Source organism: Rhinatrema bivittatum, chromosome 1 (assembly GCF_901001135.1).
Source record: "Rhinatrema bivittatum chromosome 1, aRhiBiv1.1, whole genome shotgun sequence".
NCBI classification, from domain to species: domain Eukaryota; kingdom Metazoa; phylum Chordata; class Amphibia; order Gymnophiona; family Rhinatrematidae; genus Rhinatrema; species Rhinatrema bivittatum.
In genome coordinates, this window is record NC_042615.1 from 750,534,707 (window position 1) to 750,554,298 (window position 19,592).

General features: G+C 43.2%; 1 protein-coding gene across 2 annotated transcripts in view; it reads left to right on the forward strand.

Annotated features, from left to right (window-relative positions):
- The window catches only part of NUP155 (nucleoporin 155), a 304,350-nt gene that overhangs the window by 250,039 nt on the left and 34,719 nt on the right, over window positions 1-19,592 (forward strand). For both annotated transcript variants that reach the window (XM_029578544.1, XM_029578554.1), the window contains 3 exons: window positions 2,539-2,652; window positions 7,474-7,594; window positions 8,503-8,613. In XM_029578544.1, coding sequence (XP_029434404.1) covers window positions 2,539-2,652; window positions 7,474-7,594; window positions 8,503-8,613 — 346 coding nt within the window. The remainder of the gene's footprint in view (window positions 1-2,538; window positions 2,653-7,473; window positions 7,595-8,502; window positions 8,614-19,592) is intronic.

Here is a 19,592-nt window from a genome sequence, read left to right on the forward strand (position 1 = left end):
ATGTTAAGCATCTGGAGATAAGAACATAAGAAAATGCCATACTGGGTCAGACCAAGGGTCCATCAAGCCCAGCATCCTGTTTCCAACAGTGGCCAATCCAGGCCATAAGAACCTGGCAAGTACCCAAAAACTAAGTCTATTCCATGTTACCATTGCTAATGGCAGTGGCTATTCTCTAAATGAACTTAATAGCAGGTAATGGACTTCTCCAAGAACTTATCCAATCCTTTTTTAAACACAGCTATACTAACTGCACTAACCACATCCTCTGGCAACAAATTCCAGAGTTTAATTGTGTGTTGAGTAAAAAAGAACTTTCTCCGATTAGTTTTAAATGTGCCCCATGCTAACTTCATGGAGTGCCCCCTGGTCTTTCTACTATCCGAAAGAGTAAATAACCGATTCACATCTACCCGTTCTAGACCTCTCATGATTTTAAACACCTCTATCATATCCCCCCTCAGCCGTCTCTTCTCCAAGCTGAAAAGTCCTAACCTCTTTAGTCTTTCCTCATAGGGGAGTTGTTCCATTCCCCTTATCATTTGGTAGCCCTTCTCTGTACCTTCTCCATCGCAATTATATCTTTTTTGAGATGCGATTCGACCAGAATTGTACACAGTATTCAAGGTGCGGTCTCACCATGGATGATACAGAGGCATTATGACATTTTCCGTTTTATTCACCATTCCCTTTCTAATAATTCCCAACATTCTATTTGCTTTTTTGACTGCCGCAGCACAATGAACCGACAATTTCAATGTGTTATCCACTATGACACCTAGATCTCTTTCTTGGGTTGTAGCACCTAAGATCTTTTCAGGCTTCTCTCTCCAGCTCCCATTTGAGGGCAGTCACTGTATAAGTTTACCAAACTTTTCTTTTTTTCCTCTCTTTCTTCTCCTTCCATTCTCTCTCCTGGTATAGAATAGTGGACTATAGCACTCTTTATGGCGCTTATTTAGTATCTTCAGTATGCAATGTCTTAAGTAATTGGCCTAAATAGACTTTTGCCTGCTATCTGCCTCAGGTGACAGCAAACTGTGAAAAGGAAAGTGGATAATTTCATCTCCATTTTGTATGTAAAACTGTCTTTTGAATGTCAGTCCCATGTTTTCTGGTATACCCGATTGGGGGGGGGGGGGGTTAGGGTAAGTTCGAAGTTGGTGTCAGGCATGTTCATTAGCTGCATGTTTAACATTTAGGCATGCTATTATGAATATTGATTTGTATGTGTATAACTTTGATGTACATGTTTTCTTTCTGATAAACATGACTTATGTTTAAATATTTTTTCATGTATTGCTTGAAAATTTCAATAAAAATAATGGGGGGGAAAAAAGGTAAATAGTGGCGTGCCCCAGGGATCTCTTCTGGGATCTCTGCTTTTTTAATATACCTATTTATAAACGACCTAGAAATAGGAACAAGTGAGGTAATCAAATTTGCAAATGACACCAAATTATTCAAAGTTGTTAAATCACATGAGGATTGTGAAAAATTGCAAGGAGACCTTGCAAATGGCAAATTAAATTTAATGTGGACAAGTGCAAAGTGATTCACTTAGGAAAGAGTAATCCAAATTATAGTTGTACAGTGCAAGGTTCCACATTAGGATTCGCCATTCAGGAAAAGGATCTAGGCATCGTTGATGATAATACATTAAAATCTTCTGCTCGGTGTGCAGCAGCAGCCAAGAAAGCAAATAGAATGCTAGGGATTATTAGGAAAGGAATGGAGAATAAAACAGAAAATATCATAATGCCTCTATCACATTATGGTGCGTATTGTGTGCAGTTCTGGTCACCACATCTCAGAAAAGATATATCTGAATTAGAAAAGGTACAGAGAAGGGCAACCAAAATGATAAAGGAGATAGAATGAGTCCCCTATGAGGAAATGCTAAAGAGGTTAGGACTCTTCAGCTTGAAGAAGAGACAGCTGAGGGGAGATATGATAGAGGTCTATAAAATAATGAGTGGATCGAGTAAACATTAATTGATAGTTTACTCTTTCAAAAAGTACAAAGACTAAACTGTGACAATTGTTAGCCGCAATTATTATTAATGTATTCTGGTAAACCAAGCTTCTTTGTATATCTGTGTGGTTATAAATAAAAAGTTATAAAAAAAAAAGTACAGACTAGGGTACACACAATGAAGTTATTAGGTGATACACTTAAAACTAATAAGGGAGATTATTTTTTTACTCCACGCATAATTAAACTCTGGAATTCGTTGCCAGATGATGTGGTGAAAGCTATTAGTGTAGCTGTGTTTAAAAAAGGTTTGGGCAAGTTCCTGGAGAAAAAGTCCATTAAACCATTATTAAAGTAGAGTTGCAGAAATCCACTTCTTATCCCTGGGATAAGCATCCATGATATTTCTCAATCCTTTGGGATCCTGCCAGGTACATGTGATCTGCATTGGCCACTGTTGGAAACAGGATACTGGGCTTGCTGGACCTTTGGTCTGACCTAGTATGGCAAGTCTTACATTCTTATGTAAAGAATAAACAACTCATTTTTTTTTATTCTTCAAGGTTGCTAGGATACAGCTTCATATCCAGGAAACACTGGCAAGGCAACATTCTCATCTTTCTTCAGTGCAAGATGCTATTTCACAACTTGACTCTGTGCTGATGGACATCACAAAGGTAACTAAAAAACATGTGAACTAGTGTGTTTCTAGCTACTCCATTTGTCTATCATATTGCCTGACTTATCTGTACCAAAGACATGTCTATGCAGGCTTACCAAATACCTTGGGCCCCTGTTAGGGATGTTGGTGGAGGGAGGGATGGGAGGAGGGAGACACCTGCAATACTGAGCAGGACCATAACTCCAAATACTCCCACTTGTGCCTGTCTCTTTCCTCGCCTCCTGCATCCTTTCTTCCCTTTCCCTATGATTGGGGCAGGGAAGTGGCCTAGCCTCGCCACTCCTGACATCCACCTGATCTTTGATCATTTTTTAAGTCCTGCAAGTTCAGTTACTGCTAACCTGTGAATTTTAAAAATGACCACAGAACTAGCAATGTTATTCACAGAATTGGAGGACAGGTTACGAGATGTCAGGAGTAAGACGGACAAATTTCTGTCGCTTTAGTCACAGAGAGGGGGCAGAGAGAGGAGAAGAGGCCATGGCGAGGCTGAAAAGAAAATAGAAGAATACTATGGAAGGAGGCCTCATACTATGTCATATCAATAGGCATGACTGTAATTTTTTTTTTTTAAACGGATGAAAAATAAGTAATGAGACTCCTAAACTTCTCACTCTGTCCTGCAAATTTGTAATGCTACTATCCCCCAAAAGTAGTATAAAAAAATACCACACAAAACCTTTTTTGTGACCACTGTTGTCACTCATTTTCAGCAATATCCTCATTACTTTAAGAATGTGCTCACTGGCATTGTTTTTCAGAGCCACTGAGCTTTGCGATTTTACATGAAGGGGACAGGCATGAACTCGCACACATTACTGTTTGGTAGTCCCATTACCGTATAAAACAAAAAGGCCACCTCATGCTCTAGACCTAGTAACAGCACGGTAAAGGCGATCCCACCACCTTAAACAGTTATACAGATTATTTTTTATTTTTTGCCAAAAATCTGAGCTACAATGGTGTGTAAAGGGAGTGTTAAAAAAGCTATAACAAAAATGGTGGGCAAAAAACAGCAAATGGGAAGCACAGGCTTCCCAGGCAAAGACTGAATTAGGCCTAGCAGAGAAATCCTCCTCTGAAGGGGAGGATTGCAGTGTGCCAAACTTAGCTATGGACGTTAGAGATATTTTGGCAGATGTTAAGAAATTTTTCTGATACTCTGTCAAAAAATATAGTTTCCTAGCATCTAAACAGATGGATTCAGGACCAGTGGGCTATGGGCTACCCACAGATGGAGACGAAGCAAACTGACGTATCAGTATATATACTCCTGCAGTGACATCAACCTGCCAGCATTCTCTGTTTCCAGCAGATGGTAGACATATATTTCTCCCAGGACAAACAGGATGATAGTCCTCACAGATGGGTGACATCATCAGATGGAGCCCAGCATGGAAAACGTTTGGCACATTGAGCATGCCCAGCATGCCACCATCCCCACAACAACGTGGGATCCCCCGTTCAATCTCCTTTTTTCCGCGGTGCTGTTGCCTCGCGGGCTTTGGAGCTCTTTCAGTTTTCTTTCCTAAAAGGAAGAAAGTGTTTTTTCACCGGTTCTTCCCTACTCCATGATCCCCCTTCACGAATTGTTCCTCCAACGTTGGTAAGTCATTTTTTCGCGTTGTTGCAGTCTGTTCCTGAGAGTCTCCCCTTCGGCGGCCGCCGGCCACCAACCTCACGTCTGCTTATTTCGATGGCGACCAGCTTCTGGAAATGCCCCTAGTGTCCACGGACTATGTCCATCATGGACCCGCATGACGTTTGCGTCCTCTGCCTGGGGCCTTCCCACGATGTTCGTCGATGCCCCAGTTGTGCCCAGATGACACCCAAGGACCGGCGCTCCTGCCTAGATAAGATGGAGTACCTGTTCGGTCCTCTGCAGTCGGCTCCATCGATTCCGGTTCCTGGGCCGTCATCCAGGATGAATGTGGCCGGACAATCATCTTCGGTGTCCTGCCACAAAGAAAAGGGCACGGGGGATTGCCCCACACCCACATCGGGCCAGTCCAAGACCTCAGGATCGTCTTCCTCTGTGCTGAAGGACCGGGCAGAGCACCAAGGGAAGCACTGGCACCGGTCATCACTACACGGTGCTGGCATAGATACTGCAGGGGCACCGGCCTCGGCCGAACCCCTTTTGAAGCGGCCCCGTGGCAAGGAGGTTCCGCCCTCCTCCAGACCTAGGATCCCAAGGCGTTCCCCACCGATTCCGGTGCCGGTACCGAGCCTCCGCAGGCGCCCTATGGAGGCTCTAGTTAGCCCCGTTCTTCTCCTCCTTCATCGACGCTCTCTGCGCCCGAATTTCAGGAGAATTTGGACTGCAAGGTACAGGTACAGCAGGTGGTGCTCCGTGTCCTCCATCAACCACCAGCGCCGGCCCCCATACCAACGCCGGAGACAACATTCTTGATGCTGTCGCCCCTGCTGGAGCAGCTGGATGTCCTGCTTGGACTCCTGCCAATGCAGCTGGTGCCTGGGGGACCTTCGGGGCCCCGTCTGCCACAGGTCCCCCCCCCCTTTGATGCCATCCCGATTCCGGGATCCTCGGAAGAGGAGAAGGCAGCTCTGTGCCTGCCACTGAGGGCTGTGCTGTTTTTCCCCAAGCCCTTTCCTGGGCCGTTGGGTGCTCCAGAGCTGCTGGGTCCACCAAGACCCTCAATGCCCCCAGTGTCCTTGATGCCTGTGCGACCTCCGGCACCAAGATTTCCTGACAGACTGTCTGTGCCGATGCTTCAGGGCCCAGGGATTAGTCTCCCTCCCCAACCCCATAGGGTTGCTAGTGAGGAGGAGGCTGCTTACAACCCTTGGGGTGATGATTCCTCCGAGTATTCCTCGGAGGCCTCGGGTGACCTACCAACTGAGCCTTCACCTCCGGACGAGAGGCGCCATTCGCCCCCCGGAGGATTTGTCCTTCACCAGCTTTGTTTGGGCGATGGCAAAGGCTATACCTTTTCAGTTCTCACTGAAGAAGATGCCCACCATAAAATGTTGGAAATCCTCTAATTTGTCGATGTCCCGAAGGAGATGGTAGCTTTCCCAGTGCCTCTTCTCCTGGACTATCTCTGGCGTGTTTCAGAGTCGGGGTTGCAGATTACTTCAATCTGGGTCCACCTGAGTGCCATCAGCGCCTACCACCGAGGGGTGGATGATAATCCGAACTCTGTGTAGCCCTTAGTGGGGAACTTCATGAGAGCCTTATGTCAATTGAAGCCTCCACTGCATCATCCTGTTGTGGCCTGGAACCTCAACGTAGTGCTAGCGTGCTGTCTCCGTTTGAGCCTATGCATGCCTGCGAATTTAAACACCTCACCTGGAAGATTGTCTTCCTGGTGGCAATTACTTCCACTCGCAGGGTTGGTAAGCAGCAGGCCTTGGTGACCTGTCCGCCTTATAAGAGGTTCTTCCACGACAGAGTGGTGTTGCACACTCACCCTAAGTTCCTGCCTAAGGTGGTCACTGACTTCCATCTGAATCAGTCTATTGTACTGCCCACCTTTTTTAGAGGCCACGCTCCCACCAAGGTGAGCGGGCTCTGCATACCTTGGACCGCAAGAGTCCTCTCTCTTTTTACCTGGAGCACACTGCAGCCTACAGGCAGTTCACCCAACTTTTCATCTCCTTTGACAAAAATAGACTTGGGGTTGCAGTAGACAAGCAGACTCTGTCCAATTGGTTGGCAGACTGTATCGCTTTCTACTATGAGCAAGCCTTCCGCTCGGAGGCTGAGTAACCGCGCCCTCTTTGAGGGGCCATGGCAGCATCGGTGGCCCACTTCTGTGCAGTCCCCATTGCTAAAATCTGCAAGGCCTCAACATGGAGTTCTCTCCACACATTCGCAGCCCACTAATGTCTGGACAAGGATGGTTGGCAGGGCAGTGTCTTCAGCCAGTCTGTCCTCTGTAACCTGCTCCAAGTGTGAGAACCCAACTCTCCCTGCCTAGGGCCCAGTATTTGGTTCAGACTGCCTCCCGTTGTTGCCAACAGCGCTCCTGTTGTTGTGCCTGTTGCACATTATTGGGTGTATGTTGGCCCAGTATGTTCTGGGAGCAGCCTACAGCTTGGTATTCACCCATCTGTGAGGACTAGCATCCTGCTTTCCTGGGAGAAAGCAGAGTTGCCTATCTGTAACGGGTGTTCTCCCAGGACAGCAGGATGTTAGTCCTCTGGAAGCCCACCCCATGGATGGCTGGCCCCATCTTGTGGGCCGTCCATTGCTCCTACCATGTGACAGGGGCCGACCAATGGCACCGTAGCCCCTGTGACATAGTAAGGGCAAAGGCTATCGGCACCATTTTGAATACTGGCAGCCGATTGCAGGAGATCGCTCCCGCACCCCCGCTGGACCACCAGGGACTTTTGGCAAGTCTTGGGGGGTCAGGAGGGTGGACGGTTTTGGGGGAAGAAATAGTGTGTCTTATGGAACAAAAAATAGGTATTTCTCTTGCACTCATCTCTCCCATGCCTAAGCACAAAAGTTCCACAACATTCCAAATAACCAAACATCAGAAAGGCCACTGTCCGAACATCCAGCCGTCTAGATTCCCTCCATGGCCTTCCAGATGGTCCTGGCTACATGAGAATAGTTTACTAGAAGTCCTTAGGTTATGTAGCATCTTATTTCCTCAAATACATTTTGTTGGCAGGTAATCAAAGAGGTACAGCACAGGGGTTTTTTTCCCCATTTCCAGCATATAACATTGGATGGAAAATATATGCTTTTGCTTATAGTGGGAAATGAGATGCATCCAGATTTAAAATTGAAGAATAAATACTAATAAAGAACAAAGACATTAACTCCCATTCCTTTCTGCAGTTGTATGGAGAATTTGCTGATCCATTTAAGCTCTCTGAGTGCAAGCTGGCCATTATACATTGTGCAGGACATTCGGATCCTATCTTGGTAAAGACTCTCTGGCAAGAAATCATTGAGCGAGGTAAAATATTTGGTAGTTGAGGGATAAAAAAGTTTTATAATTATTAGTAATCACAATTGTTTAAGAATATTATTGGCTCCCATGAAATTGCTTATACCAGTATCTTCTGTGCCACTTAAAGGTATTAATTTGCTGCATAAACAAAAGGTATTTATGTTGAATGTATTTTTTTTTCTTACAAGAAGAGTAGAGATTTAGGATGGCCTTAGTACAACATGGTCTATGTTGCAAAAATGACAGAGAGGCTCAGGTACCTTATAGATATACCATCATGCCTCAATAAGTCACTGTTGCTGTCTGCAACCGGTCATGTTTGGGCACATCAGAAGTAGTGGTGGGTGGCGGCCTGTGTAAAGGTAATCCGTACTAACCAATGATGGATTGATGCTAGGTTTCAGTCTGAGCGAAGACTCCTATCCTTCAGCCAGCAAGGGGCCCCTATGTTATCTGGCTAACTATACTGCTGAGGATGGACGGGGCAAAAAAGGAGAAAATAAAAATGTGTTCCAATGATAAACTACTTGTAGCACTTCATGTTGTATCCATTTTCTTTGAAAAGGTTAGAAATCCTTCCTTTTCACCATTTTAGTTGGGTTTTGGTTCTTCATATTGATAGATTAAGGCCTGAAGAAAGTTGAAAGCATACAGCTTAAGAGCCCTGAAAGACTGCTGCCAAACCAGTCCTTCGCATCCTTTCTTCTTGACCTCCCTCCTTAACCAGCTGTACCTTATTAGTATATTATTTTTGACTTTCCCAGCCAGTTTGAAGCATTTGTATTTTTTCCAGGACCTTTTCATGATGTAGAAAAAATGAAATTGCTCAGATACCAATGAGTCTAATTTCTATAATGTTATGCTGTGTCAATCACATGTACAATCAAAGATTTAAGACCACCTATTGCTTTCAGAATTGAATGACAGCATAAGTATGAGTCCAGCAGATCGAATGCAAGCTCTGAGTTTAAAGATGGTTTTACTTGGAAAAATTTATGCTGGCACACCTCGTTACTTTCCGCTGGGTAAGTAATCAAAGCTGTTGCTGGGCTGATTCTATTACATGCTGCTGTTGTGGGTTACCAAAATAAACACTTAATACCAGCCCCTGCAAGCTTTGCTACTTGTTTCAGTGTTCTGGTTTCAGACCTTATCAATCATTTGTGTGATTCTGTTGTACTTGTGTCTTGTACAAACTTATATCTTTGAAAGTTATGAATCTCAATTTTCCAAAGAGAGAAATTCTATTTGCAAACTGTTTCTGAAATGCAGAAACTTATAGAAATACCCAAAAGGGAGGCTAAAATTAGAAAGGGCTGCTGTAGCTTTCAGTAGAACATCAAATTGCCTAAATGACAAAAAATTGCTGAAAAACATATCTAAAGAAAATGTAGAAATTTGTAACTAGGACCATTTAGTATGACTATTTTTTTTTAATCAATTTGAATTTTTGATAACTGATGGGAACTGTCTTTTCCATTTAATATTAATACTTTTTCATAAGGTATCCAAATGTTTAGTATACACTTAAAACCAAGAATTTGGCAAATAAAGTTGGTGCTGCAAACACAGTGCTGACAATATGAGGCCAAAGCATGGGTTAAACAGAGGATCCCTAGTGGCAAAGAAAGGTCAAAGGGAGATTCAGAGATGGATGGGGTTTATGGCATTGGGCCAGAATGATATTGGCAGACTTAGATGGTCCTAAATTATTCTTATCTGCTTTCCTATTCTTATGACTCTTTAACTGTGTAAATTTTGTTTTTTATTTTACTATTTTATTTTATTTATTTTAGTTTATTATGAAACTCTGTATTTTCTTCTCTCCTTTTAATTTTGGAAACACAAATATTATTAAACGAATATTTAACTATTGTAAACCGATGTGATATGTTCTCATGAAACTTTGGTATATAAAACATTAATAATAATAATAATAATAAAGGAACAGGATTGGGTAGGCACAGATTTGCAGACAAACCAGCCTTCATTCCCTCAAGTGCAGAGACAAGGAAAGAGGTAAGGATAAAGCAAAAGGCCTACAGCTTTCAAGAAACCAACCCATTCTTTACTGGCAAGGTTAATGATGGCCAGATACTGACCAGAAAGTAGGTCCGCAGGTACTTGGGGATCTGAAAGTTTTGAGCACAGATTCATTGGTTTTGGTAGCCATTTGAATTATTGCTAAACTTGGTGGCCATATAAAGGTGGGTGAGGACTGAGTGTTGAATTAAGTAGAGGATTTTGTATGCTTATCTGCTCAGAGTGAGTAGAAGGTACATTAAAGTAACCTGCATGAAGCAATGATTACAAATATAAATAGTGAGATATCTGTATCAGGCTTCCAAGAAGGCATTGAATAACCTGTATAGAATAGTAGTACATCTGCATCAGGTTTCCAAGGAGGTTGGGTTGACCTGCATGGAGAAACCATAATTAAAACCCAAACTTCAATGGGTATGGGGAAGTCAGATGTTTTTGTACAACTTCACTGATTTTGGTGTCTGTGAAGACTATTCCAAAACTTGGTAATAAGACATGGAAGAGGGCCTGAGTATTGGATTAAGTAGTGACCTTGTAAGAAGTTGAAGATGACAAGGACCTGAAATGGTCTACCATCAAAGGAGCTAAAAGCAGCACGTCTAGATAATTTTGGGCATGCTTGGGTCGAATGAGGAGGTTAGTGATGATGATGGGGGTGGTTGGAAGGTTAAGTGGAACATATGGTGGGGAGAAGCTGAACTGTTGTTGCATATAGTAGTTTATATGCTTATGTACCCAAAGTGGAAGAATCTCAACTAGGCAGACCGGATGGATCAATTTGATTTTTATCTATCAGTATTTCCTATGTTATACACCTTTACATCCATGTGCCCTGTGATATTTCTTATGTACACCCTTCAGAAGAGAAAAGAACTTACTTGTTCCATAACTTTGAGGCCAACTATGGTTGCTCTGTGAATCCTTCTGAAGTCTGTTGGAGATCTTCTCACCTAGTATAATCCTTCCTGATAGACTGTACAGTGAGCTAGTCCATCATTAGAGAGAGCTATCTCTTTGGCTTGTGCTGATAGCCAAATTGTGAAAAAAATAATTTTTTTAAATGTTTCCTTAGAGCAAAGGGCAAACTGTAGCATGTGAGCTGATTTTCACTGGCATGGCAGCAGCAGCCTGGCATTGAATGGCAATGTGGAATCTGAGCAAAAACCATGCTGCTGCCACCCACCGCCATCTTCTAGTCTTCCACCTACCCTCTGCCTATGTCCTGGACCTGGCCTCGAGTGTAACTTTTGGGACCAATGAGGAGGCGGCAGCACTAGTGCAGAGCCAATGAGAAGAAGTCATCTGATGGTGGCATCATGCATCACAGTGTACGCATAGCTAAAGAAAGGGAAAGAGGACTCCGTGGTAGCAAGAAAATTAGTTATTGTTAAGGTTTCGAGGTGTTTGAGTGGAATCTTAGGTACTGCGGAGATGGCCACTCCCATGGAGGGGAGCCCCATGAAGAACCGCAGTACTAGGCTAGACTCTATACATGCAGACAGCTTGGTGGTACTGTCCAGGGGGTGGCAGCAGTGCGGTAACCCAGTAGAGTAGTCCAGGGGTCCTCGGCAGAGGAGACCCGTCCCACACTCCAATGATGATAGGCTACGCTGGGTAGAGAAGAGAGTCCCGGATGTAGACTCGCAGCACTGAAGGTGAGACAAGCTGACAAGGTTAGTTTACTCACTGAATACATAGCTGTCTTTGATGAAGATCCTGGCAGGCAGAAGCAGTTGGTTTGCAGGCACCAAGACAGGGAGAGCAGGCCCTCGAGGAGCGAGTACCCAGTATCCCTGAAAGAAAGCTTAGGGTCCCCGAAGAACGGGTACCCAGGTTAGAGGTGAAAGGCCCCGGAGGGCAGAGAGAACTTCCAGCGGCAGCAAGGAAGCGGCAGAGCAGCTTAGACCAGAGGCATTCCAATCCTTGCTAACTCGGTTTGTTAGCAAACAAAGGGCAGGCTAAATACCCGGATGGCGTGACGTCACTCGGAAGGGACGCCCCCGAGGTTCCCGCCATGACGTGGATAAAGATGTGGGTGGCATGCGCGTGCGCACCCTAAGAGGCCCTCAGGAAATCCATGGCGAACACTGTCGCTGTTGCCGTTCCGGAGAGAGAAGGAAGAAAGGTGAGGCACAGAGGTTGAAGCCATCTGAGTCCGGACGCAACAGTTATAGGACTTGGTGTGAGGATCAGTGGCAGCAGGACTCCAGCAGCAGCCAGGAGAGAGAAGTCCAATGAAGAAAAAGTAGCTGAGGGCATGAAGCTGCTCATTTGAGCAACTGCAGTGCTGCTATTTGCCAGGGAAGGATTGGAGAGAGGAAGAAGTGGATACCAATAAGAATTTATGGAAAACTAAACTACTGGGGAGGATCTATGGGGTGAGACTGCTGGGAATGGGAGTGGAGGTCTGAAGGGGTTGACTAGTGGGACTCAGGGCATTTAAAAATGCTCTTTTGGGACCATATGATGTTAAAAACTATTAAGTAAGAGAAGTCTGGAAAATCTGTTTCAACACATTCATGCACATTTTGGAGCCCTTGAAGCAGCAACCGCGAAACATGATATGTCGAGCTAGGAGGTATTCGATATATTAAAGGGGAAGTATATATGTATATATTTTTGTAGAAGCACCAGTATATTGAAAGAAAAAAATTATAAAAAAATTATCTTTGGACTGGTTTCATTTGGACCGATGATTATACAAGACCCAATTGGTCTGTTTTGAACATTAACCATGTTCTAAATCCAAAGGATGGTATGATGGTCCTATCGAAATAAGTTCATTTATTTTATTGATATTTTGCTAATTTGTTTTTGCAACACATGATTTAAATCTTGGCACACCACTTCAGAAAGGTTGTTGTCTACCCCGTCTTAAATTATATAGTACCGTAGGCCCTTGGAAAATCATTTCAATTTAGCTGACCTTCAAGCCAGTTATATAGATGTGCTGCTTTAAATGACAATGGCAACTTTCTAACCCAGTATTCTTTGCTTGTTCATGATAAGATAATAACTTTCACTGTTTATGAAGAGTCAATGAATTATATAGTTCCTGTAGTTCATTTTCTTTAATGTTTCTAAAGCCAGAAATTTACCTAGTTTGGGTCATTCATTTTTCATAGTGACATCCAGGACTCTTTGTGACCTTGGGCAAGTCACTTCACCCTTCATTGGCTCGGGTACAAACTTAAGGCCTGATTTACTAAGGCTTTTCTCCCATTCTGTGGCTATGGGAAAAATGCTTATTAAATGAAGTCCTTAGATTGTAAGCCCTTTGGGGGGTAGGGATATAATTTCTGTACTTGAATGAAATCCAATATGAAGTGCCAAAAGGTAGAATATAAATCAAATAAAAAATTCCATGCACCTGCTTGTCTAGGTACTTAGAATTTTGAAATCTGGTACCTGACTATTCTGAGCCCAACAGGTAGCTTCATCTGTGGGCTCAGACTAGGGACATATACCACTGCTCCTGCTGCTCTGGGCCTGGGAGAGATGCTGTCATCATAGACCCAGGCTGGTAAGAGATGCAGCTGCTGCAAGCCTGAGTCAGAGAGAGAGTGAAGGAAGCTGGAGAGAGAGAGAAGGGGGGAAGATGATGGGATGGAGAGGAGCTAAATGAAAATGGATAAATCAAAACAAAAAAAATTAGCAAAATGAAAACATATATTTAAAAATAAAAAAATAAGCAAACAATGTAGGCAAAGAAAAAGCAAAAATGTTATCTGAAAAAAAGCTAATATGTGACATCTTAAAGTCTAGTGCCCAAATTTTCAGAAAATATTTCCATTCCGGTGGCATCTATAAACTATTTCATTTCCTATTACCGATTGTGCAAAGATGAAAACATATTGATTTGTGGGGAGATGAAGGATATCTGGAAGGTGTTTATTAGGACAGAGTCTTCATTTCCTTTTTACCTGAGAGAGTTGGTTTAGACTAGTATTAATTAATTGCCTGTTAACTCAGCTACTTCATACTGAGCATAGGAAAAGAAAGGAAAGCAGGAGCAATGATGTAATGGAAAATGAATATCGTTTAGTGCTGAACAATAATCAGGATTATTTCTCAGTCATTTCAGTCTTTATTTTTGGCAAAAAAACAGAAGGGACTACCTTACACCGTGGAAAGACTTTTATTAGAATTGCCCGACTCAAAATACAAGCTGAGTTTCGCCAAAAGGCTGCATCAGGGGCTTTATGCTGTAACCGTATACTCACAGCTACACCTTTAGTTGCAGTGCAAGTCTTTGCGAGATGTTTCATTGACTGACAAAGCTTTACTGCAACAACTAATGGTCAGATTGATATACTGATATATGTAGCTGTGAGTATACGGTTACAGCATAAAGCCCCTGATGCAGCCTTTTGGCGAAACTCAGCTTGTATTTTGAGTCGGGCAATTCTAATAAAAGTCTTTCCACGGTGTAAGGTAGTCCCTTCTGTTTTTTTGCCTTGGCTACGTGGGACCACCTTCCGGTTTGTTTCATTGAGTCTTTATTTTTGGACATTAATCAGATACTGTTTATTTGTGTTGGTAATACGCAAAAAAGCGCTTCTATGTAGAATACACTGTTAGATCTGTTCATTTATATAAGTTTTGCTTATCAAAAAGTTTTTATACTGTGTGAAAACTTAATTTGTTCATACTGTAAGTGCTGAATGAATCAGAAACTGAAGTGCTAGGTTCATTGATTTATAAACCAAACATTTAAGATGGACTCACACCTTACCACTACAGGTCTTAGCTATACCACACTTGCAATACAAATTCAAAGCATCATTGCCTCTAATTAGAAATTGAGAACTAGAGGGACGCACTGACGTCACCAACGGGAATGGCTGCCTAGTGTGAGAGCTCCGTGCGGCACTTCTTAAAATCAGCCCGAATCGCCTACATCCAGCTGGCAAATTCACTGCACAGAACGACTAACTGTTTGTCTGAGCCCAGCGATGACATCTAAAAGAAAAAATCCGGACTTAGCGCAATTCTCATATGCTAAATTACATGAGGGAGCCGATGCATCCACGACGGAGCAGGCCGTGTCTGCAGCCTCTGAGCCAGATTTAGATCACGCGGCACCGGCATCACTATCAGAACTGACCACTCGCGCTGAACTAAGGGAGTGGTTCATCGACTTAAGGAAGGACCTAAAGCAACACAAACAGAAACTAATGCAATCCATTTCAGAAGTCAGAGAGGAGATAGCGATGGTCGGTCACCGCGTGGATGATCTGGATAACAGAGTTGACCACCACGAAGAGGTAATTAACAAAATGGCGGATGAAACAACTCAGAACTGGGCTGACACAACGCTGTTAGCTGAAAAAGTAGAGGATCTTGAAAATAGATCCCGACGTAATAATATACACATACGGGGTGTCCCAGAACTCCCAGAATATGTAGATTGTACGGCTGTAGTCACAAAAATTTTTAACTTTTTACTCGCAGATCCTGAGCGGGTGGTCTCTGATCTAGAGCCCGGGCAAGCGGCCTTCCATATCGAGAGAGCACACAGGGTCCAAGACCCGCGAACATCTGAAAAGCCTCTGGATATCCTGACTTGCCTACAAACTTTTCAGGAAAAATCACTTATTTATACTACTTCGCGAAAACAGAGGGAGTGGCTCTGGGAATCACACAAGATCCACATCTTTAATGACCTTGCCGCCTCAATGCTGCGAAAGCGTTTTGAATTGAGACCCGCAACTACAGTTCTACAGGAAAATAACATACGCTACCGATGGACATTTCCTTTCAGCCTGTTGTTCATGATCGATGGAGCTACCTGTCGTGTTAAAGATATGACAGACACAAAAGAAGCTTTCCGCAAGACTCATCTGCCGTTACCAGACTCCGCTCCAAGCCACCAGACGAAACCTAACAGAGCACTTGACACCCCACGACGGCAGCGAGCAGGAAACAATCGGCGTCTGGAACACCAGAAGGGAGCTTCACGAGCATCTCAACTTCCACCTGACCGCTAAAAAGAGGACGCATTGCAGGTCCGGTTCTAAAAATCAGCTACTGGATGAAACATTAGTACCTACAAATTTAAAGACTTATATGCCGTGGGGAAGGCGACTCTCCATTGGAGACTAAGACCCCTGAGATGGGAGGTATCCATGAGGGGGATACATATGATTATAGGGAGGGAGGGGAGGGTGGAATTTCTATCCATGAGTACCTTACAAGGGAACAGACGAGATTTGAGTGTTTTTTGCGGGGGTTGTCACCTTTCCAGTTTTAGGAGGAAGTGTTTACTTTGATCTAAATGGGGAGGGACATGGCTTTAAAACTTTGGTCCCTTAATGTCAAGGGCCTAAATTCTCATGCAAAACGGCAGTCCTTGCAGCGAGATTTAGTACATCAGCATGTAGATATTGCTCTAATACAAGAGACCCATGTCATTCCATGTCATTCCATGTAACCATTAGCAATGGTTACATGGAATAGACTTAGTTTTTGGGTACTTGCCAGGTTCTTATGGCCTGGATTGGCCACTGTTGGAAACAGGATGCTGGGCTTGATGGACCCTTGGTCTGACCCAGTATGGCATTTTCTTATGTTCTTATGTTCTTATGAACATCTTTTACAGTTCAGAGGGTTTCCATCCGTTTTCCTAGTGGCTAGTACCAAAAATTCTAGGTATACAGGGGTTGGTATTCTGCTAGCTCCACGGGTGACCTTTACCTATAAAGCTCATTTTGCAGACCCTTTGGGACGTTTTCAATTCTTAAAAATTCAAATTGATAAGAAAATTCTCACCATTGTTAATCTTTACGCCCCAAACTCAGGTCAGAATGTATTTTTACACGCACTGCACGAGGCGTTAACTATATTTGCTGAAGGCGATATCATTTGGGGAGAGGATCATAATCTAGTGCGGAACCCTAGGATAGATACCTCTAACTACCGAAAAGCAGGGAGCTGGAAAGCTACTTCTGAGCTTTCTCACCTTATAAGCAAATGGAGTATGATAGATATTTGGAGGCAACGTCATCCCACTGATAGGACCTATACCTTTTATTCTAACCCACATGATACTTATTCTAGGCTTGATTTTTTCCTCCTTGATAAAAGTATACAAAATTTAGTAGATGATGTGGGTATTGGAACTATCACGTGGTCCGATCACACCCCGGTATGGGCTACGATAAATATTACTGACTCTGACTTAGGTCTTCACTTTTGGCGACTCAGGAAGGACCTTTTGAAAAATGTAGACAATCTTCATCTCATTCAGGGTGCTCTACAAGATTATTTCCACCTAAATAAGGGGTCCGTACCGGCGGCTAGTTCAATATGGGAATGCTCCAAGTTGGTGGTACGGGGACGTCTTATTGCACTATCCACTGCATTGAGAAAGAAACGGGAAAAGAGGCAGGCTGAATTGATCCATATAATTAACACCTTAACACACCAACACTCTAGGACCAGATTGGATATTACACTACGAGCACTGCGGGCTGCAAGGTCAGAATTAAATATTTTAGACTTGACTCAAATTGCATACGCCTTATACAGAACTAAACAACAGCATTTCGAGGGCAACAATAAAGCGGGTCGGATTCTGGCCAGAAATCTGAAGCAACGCATGCTACTTAACAATATTGCTAAAATCAAGGATAAGCAGGGGAATATTCAAACTACTAGCCAGGATATTAGGAGATGCTTTACATAATTTTACACTATAGCAAACATCATACAATATCCCGAGAGGCTATAGACCACTATCTTTTATAAATCAAACTACCAACTTTAATTGCTTCACAACAACAATTCCTAGAGGCCCCGATCACAGCAGTGGAAGTACAGACCGCTATTAAAGACTTGAAATCTGGAAAATCCCCAGGGCTTGATGGGTTTACTGGGGGTTATTATAAACAGTGCCAAACACAGCACATAGAACCATTGCTGGAGTTCTTCAATAGCTTAAATGAGACCTCTCACCTGCCCCTCCACTCCAATGTTGCGGGAATTACAGTTATCGCGAAACCAGGGAGGGATCCCACTCAGTGTGGGTCATACCGTCCTGTTTCCCTTTTAAATATTGATCTTAAGCTTTTCGCTAAAGTTCTAGCTAATAGATTAAATATTATCCTACCACAGCTGGTCCATAAAGATCAGGTGGGTTTTATACCACACCGAATGGCAGCCGATAACGTGAGAAAGGTAACTGATATTTTATGGTGGGCCAAACAAGAACAGGTACCTTTGGTTCTTCTCGCTGTTGATGCCGAAAAAGCATTCGACCTTGTTCACTGGAATTTTCTATTCGCCACACTGGAAAAAATGCAATTTGAGTCTAGATTCTTAGGATGGATAAAGTGCCTCTACCATAATCCAGTAGCCAGAATTAAAGTTAACAGTGGATATGGGGACCCTTTTCCTGTACAAAGAGGGACACGACAGGGCTGTCCATTGTCCCCCCCCTTCTATTCGCTCTTTTTTTAGAACCTTTTACTACCAGAATTTGAGACGCAGACCAGATTGAGGGCATTCCCCTTGGGTCCTCAAGTCTTAAATTGCCACTATTCGCAGATGATATTCTTATGACCCTTACCAATCCCCTTAATTCATTACAAGGAGTTACGGAAGAGATCAGAGCTTTCAGTAGCATGTCTGGTTTTAAGATTAACCTTGATAAAACTGAATTGTTGAATGTATCCGCGGATCCATCAATAATTCAGACAGTACAACAGCTCTATCCTTTTAAGATAGCGCATAACTCACTTAAATATCTTGGTGTGCATATCGGACCAGATGTTAAACAGCTATTTCACCTTAATTATTTACCGTTGGTAGGAACAGTGAAATGTGATATACAAAAATGGGATCGGGAGAATTTCTCCTGGCTGGGTCGAGTGGCCATAGTGAAAATGAATATATTACCTAGATTTTTATATCTGTTTAACACTTTACCCATATATCTCAGTAACGCCATATTACGGTCCTGGCAAAAAATTTTATTTGATTTTATCTAGCGTAAGAGACCACCACAGATTGCCAGAAGGGTACTTCACCAACCAAAGAACAGAGGGGGCCTAGGTATGCCTAATTTGGAACGCTATTACGCAGCCACTCAATTAACTGCCATTACTGATGTACATAGGAAGCTGTATGTGAAACAGTGGGTACAATTTGAGGAATATGTATTAGGAGGGATTCCTTTAACAGTGATGTTCTGGCAACCGCGAGACACTTGGCCACCACTGGGGAAACAGACTATGGCCTTAGAAACCATCCTGAAAATATGGAATAAATGGAAAGTACAGCTCGTTGGCGACAGAACTTATTTCCATTCCACTCACCTTTATTATAACGCTCACTTTACAGCTGGACAGAGCAATAGATCTTTCCATAATTGGCAAACGAAAGGAATCTACAGGGTAGAACATTTACTCAGAGGGGGCTCCCTTATGACTTGGCCAGAGATACAGCACACGTATCAGTTACCGCAGATGGACTTTTTAGCCGGCAGCCAGATTATTCACTTTGAGGACTCCCTCCATTTCTAAATCTCTATTACTGGGTAAAATACTTTTAGAACATTTCTGTGAGGATGTTGATTAAAAAAAAGGGATGATTTCTAAATTATATGCTTTGTTACTGGGTACTGAGACACAGCCATTTAATATTGTGGTGAAATGGGAACAGGATTTGGGACATGCTATAAGCCTCGATGATTAGACACAAATATACATCTCCGCTCGTAGTTGCTCTGTGTCGGCTACACTACAGGAAAACTGTTATAAGCTTATAACTAGGTGGTACTTAACCCCGCACACCCTACACCTGAGATATCCTCATATGAGTGATAACTGCTGGAGAGCCTGTGGCCACTCCGGAACATTTCTTCACATGTGGTGGCTTTGCGACAAAATACAGCCTCTTTGGAAACAAGTGGCGCAATGGACAGAGCAAATCCTAGGCCTAACCAGCCTTCTGGACCCTG